This window comes from Oryx dammah, unplaced genomic scaffold (assembly GCF_014754425.2).
Source record: "Oryx dammah isolate SB20612 unplaced genomic scaffold, SCBI_Odam_1.1 HiC_scaffold_19, whole genome shotgun sequence".
NCBI lineage: Eukaryota > Metazoa > Chordata > Mammalia > Artiodactyla > Bovidae > Oryx > Oryx dammah.
In genome coordinates this window covers 14,345,503-14,361,714 of record NW_024070203.1, presented here as the reverse complement: position 1 = coordinate 14,361,714, position 16,212 = coordinate 14,345,503, and the positions used below count along the sequence as shown (strand labels likewise).

The 16,212-nt window shown below is 51.2% G+C and overlaps 2 protein-coding genes across 4 annotated transcripts; both read right to left on the bottom strand.

Annotated features, from left to right (window-relative positions):
* Positions 1 to 400: 400 nt before the first annotated feature.
* LOC120878784 (ly-6/neurotoxin-like protein 1) lies at positions 401 to 3,035 on the bottom strand. 3 transcript variants are annotated; one of them, XM_040261660.1, is made up of 4 exons: positions 2,536 to 3,035; positions 1,415 to 1,616; positions 1,104 to 1,205; positions 401 to 896 (listed from the first exon to the last, which is right to left on the bottom strand). In XM_040261660.1, exons 2-4 carry the CDS (start codon positions 1,464 to 1,466, stop codon positions 700 to 702), a joined length of 351 nt encoding a protein of 116 aa, XP_040117594.1. In that variant the 5' UTR covers positions 1,467 to 1,616; positions 2,536 to 3,035; the 3' UTR covers positions 401 to 699. The 3 variants fall into 3 exon arrangements, with proteins under 3 accessions (XP_040117594.1, XP_040117595.1, XP_040117593.1); XM_040261661.1 differs by lacking the exon at positions 2,536 to 3,035 and adding an exon at positions 2,351 to 2,449; XM_040261659.1 differs by having other exon boundaries at positions 1,104 to 1,616; positions 2,536 to 2,811.
* A 10,851-nt stretch (positions 3,036 to 13,886) lies between these two features.
* LY6D (lymphocyte antigen 6 family member D) lies at positions 13,887 to 15,544 on the bottom strand. The gene is made up of 3 exons (XM_040261656.1): positions 15,462 to 15,544; positions 14,594 to 14,692; positions 13,887 to 14,409 (listed from the first exon to the last, which is right to left on the bottom strand). The coding sequence occupies exons 1-3, from the start codon at positions 15,511 to 15,513 to the stop codon at positions 14,183 to 14,185; spliced, it is 378 nt and encodes a 125-aa protein (XP_040117590.1). The 5' UTR covers positions 15,514 to 15,544; the 3' UTR covers positions 13,887 to 14,182.
* Between the last annotated feature and the right edge of the window lie 668 nt (positions 15,545 to 16,212).

Sequence of the window (16,212 nt, the reverse complement as noted above, 5' to 3'; positions counted from 1 at the left end):
TATCTGGACCCACGTCCTGCGCAGGGCCCCAGCGCCCGATCGGGAGGGCCCTCGGGGGCCTCTTCAGGCCAAGCTAGTCCCTCCCCTGCCAGGGCTGCTTGGAACGAGGGCACAGCCCAGGGGCCCAGGCCTGCCTCCCTCCAACCTCCAGCCCTCTCTGCCCCAGGCAGCCCTCCTGGAGCCCCGGAGAGCCTGCTTCCTGGAACCGGCCCCCAACCCTCGGTCCCGATCGTCCCTCCCCCTCCAGCACACCTACAAGGCAGAGGGACCAAATAAATAAATAAATAAAGTCACTCAGTCGTGTCCGACTCTTTGCGACCCAGTGGACTGCAGCCCACCAGGCTCCTCAGTCCATGGGATTCTCCAGGCAAGAGTACTGGAGTGGGTTGCCATTTCAAAGGGCCCCTTCAAATCAGTGTTCCTGGGCCAACAGCACAGTGTGCCCACGTCCCAGTCCTTGAATGAGGAGAGGCTTATCTGCATTGTCAAAGCCAGAAGCCTGGGGAGGTGTAGTCCATCAGCCTTTAGGAAACCAGATCACAAATGGGAAGCAGACCTCAGGGTGGCTGGGGGAGGTCAAGAGTCCTCTTGCAGACAGTCCTGGGTGTGGCTGGGGGGTCCAGGGAGGGCAGAGGGTGGGTGGGGGGTACAGGGGGAGAGGGTGGGGCTATGCTGCTCAGCGCTTTCCCCTCCCTGGCTTTAGAGCAGACCCCAGAGGGTGGCCAGGAGTATAAGGGCCAGGGCCAGAGTCGCAGGGGTGGCAAGGCCAGCGCCGTTACAGAGGTCATACTGGCAGCAGGAAGTAGTGGATGCGTGCTTGGAGTAGCCATCGTACACAGTCTCAAAGCAGCTGGGCACACAGGACTTGCTCACCTTCATCCTGGTCGGGGTGTAGTCTGCAGAGGAGGGGGAAGGCAGGCCGGGACCCTGAGAGGGGCCAACCTGAGCGTGCAGGGCCACTAGGCCAGGATCCCCTCCACCTGGGGCTCCCAGAAAGGATCCTGGAGCGGGTGGGAGCCTCCCTCCTCAGCCTCCCCGACGCTACCCCCCGCCCCACCCTGGTGCTCCCCAGAGAGGGCTGGGGGAGCACCCCAGGAACTCACAAGTGCGCGTCGTCATGCAGTAGGAGACCATGGCCGGGCAGCGCATGGGGTTGAAGCAGTTCTCCCCGTTGTAGGCGCACACATGGCAGTCCAGAGCTGGGGCTGTGGCCGGGGAGGGCCCACAGGAAGCGGGGATCAGAGAGCAGGCAGAGGCCCCTCGTCCAGCCCCGCAGCCCCCAGGTCCCATCCCCTTCCCCAGGAAGAGCTGGAAGGAGAGGTGGTCACTGAGATTTCTGCCACCATCCCCCCAACTCAGCCTGGCTGACCCCAAAGGTGGGTCTGTCCATCCCTATGTTCTCCGTCCATCTTACCCACAGGGAGGCCCACCAGGGCCACCAGGAACAGGGCGAGCAGGGGCGTCATGGCCGGGGACCAGAGTGCAGAGTGGGGGCAGGGATGTGGAGAGCAGTTGGTCCTTGATTCAACTCAGGCCAGGGCTGGGGCAGGGCACCAAGAGGGTGGGACAACCCCTGGCCCTCCCGGAGCTCCTGGTCAACTGGAGGTGCTGTATTCCTGCACAGAAGGGAATGAGGACGGGAGGTTATAGCAGGGCCTGAGGTACCCACAGGGAGCTTGGGCAGAGGGGCCACCCAGCTCAGCCTGGAAGGCTTCCTAGGGAAGGAGATATGAATGAGATGAGAAGGAAGCAGGGGGGGGGGATACTTCAACGAGAGACACCAGTGACTGCAAAAGGCCAAGACCTGTGCACACCAGAGGAGGCAGTGCCACAGCTAGGGTGGGGTGCCAAGTGAAGGCTGGAGGGGAAAGCTTGAATGCTAGGCCAGAACCCACACCCTCCCTGGGGATGGTTGAGGCAGGGGCCCTAGGGAGCTGGCACCCAGCCCTCTCCGACCCAGGACCCTGAGTACAAGGGCGCCCTTGGGCCCGGGAGCGGGTCTAGCCTCCCTCCTCCCCTCCCCTGTTCCTCTGGTGTGTCCTTGCATGGGCTTTCAGGGCCCCTCTCCTGGGAGGCCTCTGGAGCCCTCAGCCACTGCAAGGCTCACGGCACTGGTGGGCTGCAGCTCTGTCCAGTCTGCAGGGGATGCACTCTAAAAGGACTGCAGGGGGGCCCTTGGGCAGGACAAGAACTTCCCAGCCGGATCCGCTGTTTGGAGCGGAGATGCCCCTTCTCTAGACAGGCTCTGGGCGAATCCGACTACGACTTCCCTCCCTGCGTGGGGACAGTCTAGCCCCGCCTCTGCGCCAAGGGGGCCTAAATCACTCTCCCCTTCCAGAAAACAACAAACCCGTCTTCCATGACCCATTTTCAGGGCGTCCCCCTCGGGGTATCGAAGGTCTGAGTAAGGCCGCCAGCTCTTCCCCTGCCCCTCCCGGGGAGCCCCGCCCCCGAGATTGCGGTCCCAAGTTGGGGGATGACCTCAACCATGACCTTCATTCACCACACCAAGGTCCCGTTGCGCCTGGGACTCACCCGCGGCCGCTCTCCAGCCCCTGCAACTCGGGTCTGACAGCGCTGCCGTCCCTCCGAGCGCCCCGCAGTGACCACGCCGCGTCGCCGCCCCTGCGGCAGAGCCGCCCGTCGCGGTGACCTCACTGCAGGCCCCGCCCCGTCTCGCCCGGCCCGCCGACGGGCTCGTCCCTCCTAAGGGGCTGGGACCCCCGGCAACAGTCCATGGTGCCCAGGTGTTTAGGCCCCGCGGGACACCCACGCGATGCTCAGACGCACGCGCACCGCGGGGCACGTCTGGCCCTGCCTCGCTCTCTGCTTCCAGCAGCCGCAGCCGCAGCCGCCCACTCACCCCGGATTACTAGTCAGCCCCGCACCCCCGCAGCTGCGCCCCTCCTTCCTTCCACTCAGTTTAACAGGGAGGGCTGGGGGGAGTGGAGCCGGCTTCTGGACCGGGCATCTGGGTCCCCAACCTGGCCCTCCTTTACCTGTAGTGTGACCTACGCAAGCCACCCAGCATCTCTGGGCCCCCTCCCCACACCCGGTCCCACCCAGCGCAGGGTTAAAGCAAGTCTTGAAAGGAGTCCACTGTTTCATAACTCCCTTAAACATTAATAATTATGTTTAAGGCGAAATTTAAGATTTTCATGGGCTCTAAATTTTTTTTTTCTAATGTGAGAAAAGAATACATTTCCTTTGACCCTAAATTTTATTTTTCTTTCAAAGAGCGGAGCCATTTTGGGGGCCCAAGGCGCTGAGCCTCCAAAGTGAGGTGGGCACTCTCTCTGGATGGACTGGGACGGTTGGTCACCCTGTTTGCCAAATAGTCACTGAGATGCCACAGGTGCCAGGTGTTGGGGATAAAACTGACAAACATTCCCAAATATTCTTGACATCATTAAGCTGACAACCTAATGAGGCGTAAAATAAACACAAGGGTGTGGAAACCTGCGTGTATTGTGGCCTTCATCCTCAGATCATGATGAATTAAGGGTGTTGCCAAATTCAGCCTCTGTTCACTGCTGCCAAATAGAAATGCAGAGGCAGAGTTGTGGGTGAAGCAGAAAAGAGGAGCTTTGATTGCTTTGCCGGCAAAGGGGGCCACAGTGGGCTAGTGCCCTCAAGACTGCCCGGCCCACCCTGGGCGGGTGGTGAGGAGTTTATAGTGCTCAAGGAGCATGATCAACTTGTGGACAAGCCTTGGATTGGCTGGTGTCAGGGTGGAGTTTCAAGCATCATCAACCTTCTGGTTTTAGCCAGTCTAGGGTCTATGTCCTTGTGGTCAGCAGTTTTCATCTGCGGGGAGGGGGGTCTGCTTCCTGTAAAACAAGTTAGGAATGTGTGTCAGGTCTTTGTGCAGATATTTCGGGGATCTGGGAGTTTGGTGGTTCTACTATGGGGCAGAATTACAGTCTACATCCTTACCGGTTCCCCAACCCAACAGCTATTTTGTTTCTACATTTTCACATTTCCAATTATTAACTCCCGAGTCAGAATTTTACTTCCAAAGACAAGGATACAGAGTCTTGTAGATGGCTTCAAGTCCCACCTTTTCTTTGGTATTGCTCAAAACAGATGCAGAACAAGAAAGGGAAGAAAGTTCTAGATTGAGAGGTTAATTGTAAACTTGGCAGAGGAACTTAGTTTCTGTTCTATTTCCATTTTCCTCAGCTCTGTAGGGAATGGGATAACAACTGCTCTGGTTACGTCCTGCTGAAGTGGGGCGTGCTGCTGCTGCTGCTAAGTCGTTTCAGTCGTGTCCGACTCTGTGTGACCCCCAGAGACGGCAGCTCACCAGGCTCCCCCATCCCTGGGATTCTCGTAGTCCTGCCTAATTTGGGGAATGGGCACAGAGTTGGAAATAATCTTGAGTTCAAGATTAATGTCAATATTTTGTATTAAGAAAATATTGTATCTCTTTGATTGCTTTGCTCTAGCACCTGGACAACCATCTGAAAATTATTAGACATACATACTGCAATGAAGATAATGGTTAAAACACATCTTTGTAGTCTTTTTCAAAGAAGTCTTCCTGTTTTTTGATGGCAACCAGGAAAAATAAGTTTTGGAGTGTTTCCTGTTTACATACATTCAGTAACCAAGCAGTCTTTTGCTGGGAGACTATAGGTTGAGTTGTCTCATTTGCTAGTTTTTGTTGTTCAGTTACTCAGTCATGTCCAACTCTTTGCAACTCCATGGATTGTGGCACGTCAGGCTTCTCTGTCTTTCACCTATCTCCCCGAGTTTGCTCAAACTCATGTCCACTGAGTCAGTGATGCCATTCAACTATCTCGTCCTCTGTCGCCCTCTTCTCCTCCTGCCCTCAATGTTTTCCAGCATCAGGGTCTTTTCCAATGAGTCACCTCTTTGCATCAGGTCACCAAAGTATTGGAGCTTCAGCTTCAGCATCAGTCCTTCGAATGAGTAGTCAGGGTTGATTTCCTTTAGGGTTGACTGGGTTGATCTCTTTGCAGTCCAGGGGACTCTCAAGAGTCTTCTCCAGCACCACAATTCAAAAACTATTGTTTTTAAAGTAGGATAAAGACTTCATAGTTACGAGAAGACCTCAAGACCAGAAGGTTGCAATTGGCAGCTGCTAGTAGATATCGTTTTAAAAATGGCTGATGATGTCCTCAAGTCTGATCAAGTTTAGAGAACTCAAGTTCTCAGTAATATAGAAATATGTCTGAACCCGTATCCACACTGACAATCTAGTTCCACTTTGGATGTCTGAACCACAGTTATTCCATTCTGATTTTTCAATGTAATTTTTAATGGCTAAAGCAGATGTACAATGCATGTTTAATAGGCCACAAACAGGCTGTTTTGGTTAGCTTAAAGTTCAAAACAGTCATGTATAAGCCAGAATGATTTCCCATACTTCAATATGCAAAAATTTCTTCCGTCATTTCCCCCTTTTGATTGCAAATCTTTCCATAAATGGCACTGGCCATCAATATATTTTTCCAATGTTGCCAGAGTGACACAGTTATCTGCTCTGGGTCCATTTATTTCCCTCAGTGCTAGACCTCTTTGTTTACATATTTGCCTAGTTGTCCATGTCGGGGGGAAAACTAATCAGATATCATGAACCGGCTCAGAGATATGCGAATGGGGAAATGCTTTGTAGGCTATACATTTTATCATTTATCCCCAGTCGTCACACAAGCATTGTACATATGCTTTAAGCAGTGCGCTTAAAACAAGCAGTGATACACGTCTGTGACAGCTTCACTAGGGAATTTTCTTTTTTAATCCTGAACATTGGGGTCAAAAGCATGGTTAAAAGTAAAACGATAACTTTCCATTTTGATAGGAAGACAAACATTTGGTAGACAGTGCAGTTGGATTAGTTGGATGGTTCTTACAGGCCTGGTCCAGATTTTAAAATCAGCTATCTTCTACTGTTGTTGTCTTCTTCTCATCTTAATACGGTTGTTATTTGGGGTCAACAGTCTTTTCTATAGACAGGCCAGTGCACAGGCCTTTCTCAAGTGGGAAATATGAATTCAAGAGTCAGTTCCCTTCAGTATTATCCCACAGGTACTAGTTAAGAATGCCGGATATGGGTCCTTTTATTTAGTTTGGAGACAGTCCTTTAAAAGACGCCTTTTCCAGCATCCATAATCTCTTAGTTGTAACTGACAGGGCATCTGGTCTTCATCTGGAGGTAGATTGTTGTGATTGGCTTCAGAAACAAGCTTCGCATATTCTTCTACTAATTCAATTAAATCTTATAATAGCTTAACAGAGCAACAAGGAGTCATCTTGGACATAGCAAAGCCTCAGTAAATACAAAATTTCAATATCCACAAAGGTGGATATTGAAACTATTGAAATAAAGTTTTTCTCTCTAGATTATCCTTATTTTTATTAAATCAGCCAAATCAAGGCTGATTTGTTCCAAATAAGTCTGGTTTCAATAAGCATGGCCTGCTTATGCTATAAATGTAATTGCTCATATAGGCTTTTTTAAGCCTTCAGATTTTACCTGTGCTGCTCTAGTGGCTCAGATGATAAAGAGTCTCCCTGCAATGCAGGAGAACTGGGTTCGATTCCTGGGTCGGGAAGATCCCCTGGAGAAGGGAATGGCTACCCACTCCAGTATTCTTGCCTGGAGAATTTCATTGACAGAAGAACCTGAAGGGCTATAGTCCATGGGGTTGTAAAGAGTCAGACAGAACTGAGCGACTAACACACACATCTCTTTTTTTGGTACCCAGAATATCTGATTCATTTGAAAAGACTCTAATGCTGGGAAAGACAGAGGATGAGATGGTTGGATGGCATCACCGACTTGATGGACATGGGTTTGGGTGGACTCCGGGAGTTTGTAATAGATAGGGAGGCCTGGCGTGCTGCGGTTCATGGGGTCGCAAAGAGTCGGACACGACTGAGCGACTGAACTGAACTGAACTGAACTGAACTGAATGTCTAGATTCTTGTATATGTCAAGAGACAGTCTTTTCCATTCACTTGATAAATTTGCTTTGACCTCAAGGGTCTCCAATTTTTGAAGTAATCAGGCAGAGAGAAAAGAAAAATATTTTAAGTTTTTAAAAAATATTTTAATTTTATCCACAGGTGTATATTACCAAATTGTTATAAATCAAAAGTCGCTTGAGGAAAAGGGCTTTTCTATATCTGAAAAACAAAGACTAGAAGCCATTAGTATGTCAGACAAGTCATAAAAATTATAATCATATTTAGCTGTTCATTGAATCCCGTGTAATTAATTTTTGTTCTGTTTGAGTCCAGTTTTCCATCAGTGGCATTGACCATGCCTAATGATTGAAGATTGCAGTGACAGGGATAATTTCAAGAAGTTTGTGCATTTTTTTCTTAAGGTTTCTATGATTTGTCCAGTTAAGTGGGTGTCTTGATCACTGGAGATTGTAGAAATTATATTCCAGATGGGAAACATATTTTCTAACCTTTTGTTTTTCATTGTGAGGACATCAGCCCTGAAACCAGGGACGGCTTTAACCCTTCAGACAGAAAATAAGGTTTGTCAAGGAGCTGGGAAAAAGCCAAGCAGCCGTCTTGGATTTCCCATACCCTTGATTTTTTTTAAATTTATAGTTATTGTTTATTCATTTTAAATTCCCTGATTTAGGAGTAGACTGTTGTGTTTTAAGGATATCAGGATAGCAAAAGTCTGACAACAAGGGGTTAATTTTTTGTAGACACAGAATGAGCTTTATCTCTGTGTGCCATAATCTTCATAGATCATTGTGAAATAATACTCATTTACTTTATCAAAGTGACAGAAGATTTTAAAAACAAATATAAATCACTTGAAGGCAAAGAAATTTATATAGCCTGTTGTTAAAAGCTGCATTCCAAGAAAACTTTGTTCTCTTAACAGAGAGAGAAAGCCAGATTCCAGTTTGGTACCAGCTCATTATTAATAACAAAATTTGTTCATCTAGTTAATTTTAGTTTAATCTTAGAAAGACCCTTCAATAAATCTTGAAGAGGTAGTATTTTTGTAAAGGCACCAGAGTGAAACTATAGCTTTCTATAATGAAAAATGGCTCAAGAAGGCATGTATAAAATCTGATTACAATGAAACTGACAAGGTAACTTGGTTACTACTGTGACATGTGATAGATAGTAACTAGAATTATGACTGATAACATTTTACCAATACATATCAAATCTTTATGAATTCTATATAATTTCTAGATTATCTCCATTAGTAACATTTACCATATAATATAACCTGAGAAGATTTGTTACTTATTTGACAGTACTTCCCATGCACCTTAAACACACCAAATTAACCTCATTAGTTTAATATCTTTCTTTGGGCTGCCTCAAAAGTCCTCTGAAGCACCCCAAAGTTAGTTAGAGTTCAAAAGAAGTTCATCAGAATTTGCTTTTAGGAAGTTCCATCAAAAAATATTAGAGAGTTTAGGACATTCAGTCAGATCGGATCATCAGTCACTGTGAAAAAATAGTTATTCTTCTAGCCAGAGTAACAATAAAAGAGATTGGCTCAAGATGGCGGAGCAGAAGGACGTTCGATAATCTTCTCTTGAAAGAGAACCAAAGTCACAAATAGCTGTTAAACAGCCATTGATCAGAGGATGCTGGAACCCATCAGAAAAAGATACCCACGTCCAAGCTCAGAGAACAAGCCATAATGAGATGGTAGTGAGTGAGTGAGTGAGTGAAGTCGCTCAGTCATGTCTGACTCTTTGCGACCCCATGGACTGTAGCATACCAGGCTGCTCTATCCATGGGATTTTCCAAGCAAGGGTACTGGAATGGGTTGCCATTTCTTTCTTCAGAGGATCTTCCCAACCCAGTGGTCGAACCTGGGTCTCCCACATTGCAGGCAGATGCTTCACTGTCTGAGCCACCAGGGAAGCCGTACTGGAAGGGTAGGAGGGGCACAATCATGATTAAATCAAAACCCACACCTGCCAGGTGGGCACCTTACACATGGGAGAACACCACCAAAGAAGTTCTCACACAGTTATGAAGGTTCTGAGCCCCACGTCAGGCTGCCCATCCCGGGGATCCGGCAAAGGGACTAGCAATCCCCAGGGAATCTGAGCTTGAAGTCCAGCGGGACTGGATTGCAGGATTTCCACGGGACTGGGGAAAACAGAGACTCCACACTTGCAGGGCACAGGCGAAACCTTGTGTGCACCAGGAACCAGGGGAAAGGAGCAGTGAGCCCACAGGAGCCTGAGCCAAACCTACCTGTGAGTGTTGGAGAGTCTCCTGCGGAGGTGAGGGTAGGCAGTGGCTTGCCACGGGAACAGGGACACCGCCAGCAGCAGTCCCGGGAGGTGACCCTTGGTGTAAGCCCTCTTGGAGATCGCCGTTAGCCCTACTGTAAAGCCTGTGGTCTCCACAGCTGAGTCCCCTCAGGCCAAACAACTAACATGGAAGGAACCCAGCCCATCAGCGGACAATTGGATTTAAGTTTTACTGAGCATGGTCTGCCCACCAGAGGGAGACCCAATTTTCTCTGACACCAGTTCCTCCCATCAGGAAGCTTGCCTTTTAGCCTTATCCACCAGAGGGCAGACAAACTACAAGAAGCAAGCAAGCAAGAAGAACTACAATCCCGCAGCCTCCAAAATGGAAAACCGCAGTCACAGAAAGCTAATCCGAATGAAGGAGCATAGGATTGTCTTCCAGATGAAAGAACAAGATAAATCCTCAGAGAAAAAGCTAAATGAAGTGGAGATAGGCAATCTTCTGAGAGGGTAACAGGCAGGAAGGTCAGGCGTCTCCAAACAGAGGAAAGCAGCTGCAAGTGTCAGACATTTTTTCTCTCTCTCTTAAACAGCAGGAGGAAACAAACTAGTGTTATATTTTTTTCCTTCTCTATACAAATTTAAAAGGAGGTTTCTCTTAAAATTCTGTGTTGCCATAATGACACCTGGTACCACCTGAACTTAACTTGTCTTAAATCTTGAGCTAACCAATGCATTTTCCTTATGGAAATATTTGTCTTAAGCTATGTTAATGTACTTTGCATTTACCCTAGACTCTGTCTTCAAGTCGGTTCCACCTAAAGGCTCAGAACCTACTTGACAAACTAGTTTGTTATACTCATACGTTGTTCTAATCTATGTTAATGAAAGTATATATTTGTATGTAAATCTGCCTTTCTTCAAGATTCATGTCAATCATTTTATATGCCCGGGATGACTCACTTGGTGCCAATGTTATCTCAATGCATGTTGTGGGTGAGGGGCCTGGTGCCATTCTCTGAGTTTTGAGACATGTCCTTTCTCTAATCAGCAACCTGCTAGTAGCTATGTAACATCCAGCTAAAGACTAGCAGGGGGGCACTCTTTCTGCTCCCATCTGACATGTATGTCAGAAGCGATCAAGCCTTGTCACTGGCCCCGGATTGAATTCTTTTCCTCCAGAGGCCAAGAATCCTGGCGTCTTTCGTGGTTCAGCAACAACCTTTCACTTCCAGAAAAAGAATTCAGAATAGGGACAGTGAAGATGATTCAGGAGCTTGGAAAAAGAATGCGGAAGATGCAAGAAATGTTTACCAAAGAACTGGAAGAACTACAGAACAAATAACAGAGATAAACAATACCCTAGAAAGAATCAATAGCAGAATAACAAGGGCAGAAGAATGGATAAGTGACCTGGAAGATAGAATGGTGAAAATCACTAAAGCAAAACAGAATATAGAAAAAAGAATAAAAAGAAATAAGAACACTATAAGAGACCTCTGGGACAACATTAAATGCACCAACATTTCACCTTATAGGGGATCCTAGAAGGAGAAGAGAAAGAAAGAGAAAGGGCTCGAGAAAGTATCTGAAGGGATAATAGCTGAAAAGGTCTCCAATGTGGGAAAGGAAACAGTCAACCAAGTCCAGGAAGTGCAGAGAGTCCCAGGCAGGATGAACCCAAGGAGGAACACAAGTGTACACAGTAATCAAACTGACGAAAACTAAAGACAGATAAAACATTAGGAAGAGTTCCCAGAGCTCACACGAGGTTGGAGGACAAACCTTGTGTCGACTGGAAAGCAAAACAACACTGTACACCCTAAAAGCCACACGTTAATGTTTTATTTGGGGACCCTACTGAGGACTACTGGGCTTTCCTGGTGGCTCAAAGGGTAAAGAATCCGCCTGCAATGCACGAGAGCCAGGTTCAATCCCTGGGTCAGGAAGATTCCCCTGGAAAAGGGAATGGCAACCCATTCCAGTATTCTTGCCTGGAGAATTCCATGGACAGAGGAGCCTGGCGGGCTATGTAGTCCATGGGATACCAAAGAATTGGACATGACTGAGTGACTAACACCTCTACTTTAGATATCTAGGGCCAGTATCCTGTTTTCCTCCACCCTGAATTCCCCTCAGGGAAACTATCAAACCCATGGAACCCAGAAGTTCAATGAACTTCAAGCACAAGAGATTGAAGAAAACTATACCAAAGCAGAAAGTGAAGAGGAACTGAAAAGCCTCTTGATGAAAGTGAAAGAGGAGAGTGAAAAAGTTGGCTTAAAGCTCAACATTCAGAAAACGAAGATCATGGCATCTGGTCCCATCACTTCATGGGAAACAGATGGGGAAACAGTGGAAACAGTGTCAGACTTTATTTTTGGGGCTCCAAAATCACTGCAGATGGTGACTGCAGCCATGAAATTACAAGACGCTTACTCCTTGGAAGAAAAGTTATGACCAACCTAGATAGCATATTCAAAAGCAGAGACATTACTTTGCCAACAAAGGTCTGTCTAGTCAAGGCTATGGTTTTTCCAGCAGTCACGTATGGATGTGAGAGTTGGACTGTGAAGACAGCTGAGCGCCGAAGAATTGATGCTTTTGAACTGTGGTATTGGAGAAGACTCTTGAGAGTCCCTTGGACTGCAAGGAGATCTGACCAGTCCATTCTGAAGGAGATCAGTCCTGGATGTTCTTTGGAAGGAATGATGCTAAAGCTGAAACTCCAGTACTTTGGCCACCTCATGTGAAGAGTTGACTCACTGAAAAAGACTCTGATGCTGGGAGGGATTGGGGGCAGTAGGAGAAGGGGATGAGATGGCTGGATGGCATCACTGACTCGATGGACGTGAGTGTGAGTGAACTCCAGGAGATGGTGATGGACAGGGGGAGGCCTGGCGTGCTGCAATTCATGGGGTCGCAAAGAGTCAGAGACGACTGAGCGACTGAACTGATACTAAAGCACATTGTGTGATTAACTGCTTAAACACTAGAAGCAGAGATTATATGATGCACAGAGGATTGGAGATAGGGATGCCAGCAGATTTCTTGTCAGAAACAGTGAAGCCAGTGCAGTGAAGCAGTGTTTGAAATACCAAAGCACAAAAGCAAGACAAACAACTTGGAGTTACATGCCCAGTGAAAACATCTCTGAAAAGTGAAGGGGAAATAAAGTTTTCAGACATGCAAAAGCAGAAAGAATTCTTTTCTAAAATTAAAAAAAAAAAGAAAAGACAGAGGAAGAAAAGAAAAATCAAAGAGCTCTGCTTAATAAAGTAACAAAGGAGATAAAATGGAATCACAAAAGATTAATCTCTTCACGGAAGAGAAGACAGAAAAGAGAGGAAAGGAAAAACGAACAGGTGGACAGAGAACAGGGGAGGCAGGATGAAAACCTTAAACCCATGCCACCTGCATTCACACTGAATGATCCAAACAACGAGGTCACTAATTCAGCTGCTGGAGACACAGACACGGGGCAGGCGGCTGCTGCCCAGCAGCTCTGGAAGGCCACCCTGCCCTTCACTGCCGCCCTCAGTCACAGACGCTGCTCCCGCCTGGGCGCAATTGGCGCTCCCAGGAATTGGAAGGCGCCTTCTACCTCTCAGCTCCTCCTGGGCCACGTGGCCTGGGTTGTCCCTTGAGGGATGTCCCCTCTGCGGAGCCTTTCCTGGTCCCACGTGGCGACAACATCCTCCGTTCAGAACTTCGCCGGTTGCCCCGGGCTTCCAGGTGGGGTTGGGGGTCCCCTGTGGAATCGCCCTCCCTTCCCTCCAGGTGAACGTCCCTGTCCCTACTCCCCACCGCTTGATCCAAAGCCCAGCCACACGGGCAGCCTGCCGTGGGGACCCTCTGAGGGCAAGGCACAGCCCTCGCCCGGCGCGATGCAGTCCCTCTGCCCGACCTCCGTGGCCCGCGGGTCTGACCCGTTCTTTTCACTCCCTGCTGCGGGTTCCCAGGGCCCCTAGTGGGCTCCGAGTTAGGGGCGGGGCACCATGCCTTAGCAGCTCCTCCCAAGGCCCGGCTCTCGGGTGTGGCCACCGGGAGGCGCGCTGATCCTCGGAATATTCCCGATGCAGCAGGAGCGGCGGCCGGATCGCAGGCCCTGCGAGGGCGGAGACGGAGAGGCCAGCAGCGCACGGGCGCCGGGACCTCGGACCTCCGACACTGCGGCGCGCTGGCTTCCCCGGGCGCGCGCCGCTGGCACGCGTAGGGCTCCCAGGCTCCGGGAGCGGAAGGGCCTTGCTCAAGGCCACCTGGTAGGACAAAGCGGGATCCTAGCGACCCTGGGCCGCCGGGGCTTGGATGTGGGCGCTGGGTAAGGGCTGGCAGGGTGGGCGGGGTGTTCCATCGGGTGGTCCCAGGCAGCCAGGTGGAGAGCTCAAACTGCCCATCACGGCTGCACCCACCAGCTTCTGCGCCCTGCTTCTGCTCAGGCCTCTCCCAGGAGGGCCTTCCTGGTCTGGGGCTGCAGAGGAAGGGCCTGAGGAGGGTCATGTCCCCTCCAGCAAGGCGGGGTGACGGGGGCACTTCAGGCTTTGTGCATGCTGCCGAAACTGGTTCTGGGTGACAAGACCTGGGACTTGGGGGCCTGTGTGTGCAGATGACCGCCGCCACCCACCCCCTCCACTCCGGAATAGCACCCACACGACCACACTGGTTTTCAGTCATTTATTCCAACGCTGGGCTTTGAGTAGAAAAACAAACAGAAACCAAACAGCATGAAGATGAAATCAGGAGGGAGCGGAAGGCCTCCTGTCCCCTCCCCCACCCCGCTGCTCCAGGAGGGAGGCGCGTCCTCTTGCTCCAGGCCAGGGCGTCTCCAAGCCTTCAGCTCTTCCTGCCCCTCGGCTGCCCGCCAGCCCCAGACCGTCTGCGGAGCCCCCAGCCCCGGGTGTCTGAGCCTCCATCCTGGTCAGGGAGAGGAGGGGGTGGAGCCCTGGTTCTGGGGGTCACAGGCCAGGGGCCCAGAGGAGGGCGAGGAGGCCGCAAGCCAGCGCCAGGGCGAGGTGGGCACTGGTGTGGGTGGGCGCAGCGCTCTGCCAGCTCTGCAGACTCTCGTTGCACAGGTCGCCGTTGCAGCACAAGGTGGTCTCCTGGCCCTTGCCGACTTGGCTGTTCGTGGGCGTGCACCACACGGAGCAGTTCTTCTCCACCAGGTTTCCAGACAGAGGCTCCACTGGGGATGGGTGGGCGAGGTCAGGCCAGGTGGCACCCCTGTCCCCCAGGGCCTCCCAAGTCCCAGCTTCCATCGCCACCAGGACCAGACCGTCACTGAGATCCCTTCCACCAGCCTCCCCAGGGATGATCCTCAAGCCCTGGGGTGCCCCACAGGGCCTCCTTCCCTCCGCCAGATCACTCACCCCTGACCACAGTTTTGCAGAAGCCGGAGCTGGCCGAGCAGACCTGCGGTTTCTTGCAGTTGCTGGAGCTGCTGCACACGTGGCAGTGCAGCGCCTGGGCTGGGGAGAGAGCCAGGGCTTCAGCAGTCCCCAGGGAGCCCCCCAGAGAGGCTGCAGGACCCTGCGAGACAGAGCCCTCTGCCACCCCTGCCCTGGGCCAGTTGCGCTGAGGTCCCTGGGCCTCCCCAGGGCTCACATCTGCACACAGCCCCGGGAGGCAGGAGGTGACGCCCCCGTTGGCTGGGGCCCTGGCGCCTCCCACTCCTTGGAGGAGCTGTCCAGCACTGGGCGTCTCTAGAGGACTGGCGAGGAGGCCAATATGGCTGCACTAAGACCCTTCCCCAGGGGCATCAGAGGCTCTGGGGTGTGCTAACAGCAGCTCACAGGACCTGGCTGCTGTCCCCTCCCTGGGGACTGTCTCGCAGTGGGCAGTGTGCAGCCCACGGTGAGGACCTGAGGCTGAGTTGGCACCCTGGGGGCTGTCAGTTTGGCCATGCTGAGCCTGTAGGGAGATGGGCGACCCTGGGAGGGCCCTGGGGCCTGGGGGTGGGCATTGGGGCTGGCCTCTGGCCTCTGTCTTTCTCGGGGAGAAGCCTATCAAGACATCCCCCAGCATTGCTCCCTCCGCGTGTCTGATCCGCTGGGTTGACTGACTGTAAGATTCTCTGATTCGGAACTATTGTTAAGTCTGTGATCCCACGAAGCTAAGGTGTGGGGTTCGCTTTGTTCTAGCCCCCGCAAGCCCAGGGTTCTCCGTGCCTAGAGAGAAGCCACTCCAGGCTTCCAGGGTCTGGCTCCCCACTCCCCCAGCCCCCACCCAGCCCCTCACCTGGCCCAGCAGCTGCAGCCAAGGCGACGAGGAACAGCAAGGCTGTCTTCATCTTGGGGCACCTCTGGGAGCACTGGCGGCCCTCCCCCTCTCTGGAGGCCTTATAGTTGGGACAGGTGCTGGTGGGAGGGGCGGGGACCTGCCCCACCCTGCCTGGCCCACACCCTCCAGCCCAGCACACCCCTGCCTGCCAGATGCTGGGCTCTCTGCCCTTCCCCACCTCCCGCTGCCTCCCCCTCGGCAGGCTGTAGACAGAGGCATCAGCTGGGTCTGCAGCTCGCCCGGCTCTCACCCTCTGCCCAGCTCTGGTTGCTGTCTCCGACTCCCACCCTCAGATAGGGTCACAGAATCCCAAGTCTGTGCAGGTGCCCTGGGGGTGCCCAGTGCCATGTTCGGGCCGGGGTGGGAGGCAGGAGGAGGTCCTAGATTCTTGGGCTCCAGGGGCTCAGGGTTGCTAGGTCAACCACCAGGTCTCCTGAGAAAAAGACCCCAGCGTCGACTTAAAAGAAAGTCGCAGCCTAATAGTTGAGAGTTATGTTTTATTCATTGGGAATGTTTAGGACTGCAAGCCTGGAGGGCAGCATCTCAAGTGACCCAGAGAGAATTGCTCCAAGGAGCAGGGCAGAGAGGAGTTAGCTTATATAGGAGTTTGTAACACAAGGCGTGTAGTCTGAACATCCGAAGTATTTCTTGTCAATTAAAGAAAACCAGTTGTCTGGAGTTAAGCATTTTCTGGTTTTCCTCTGTATGG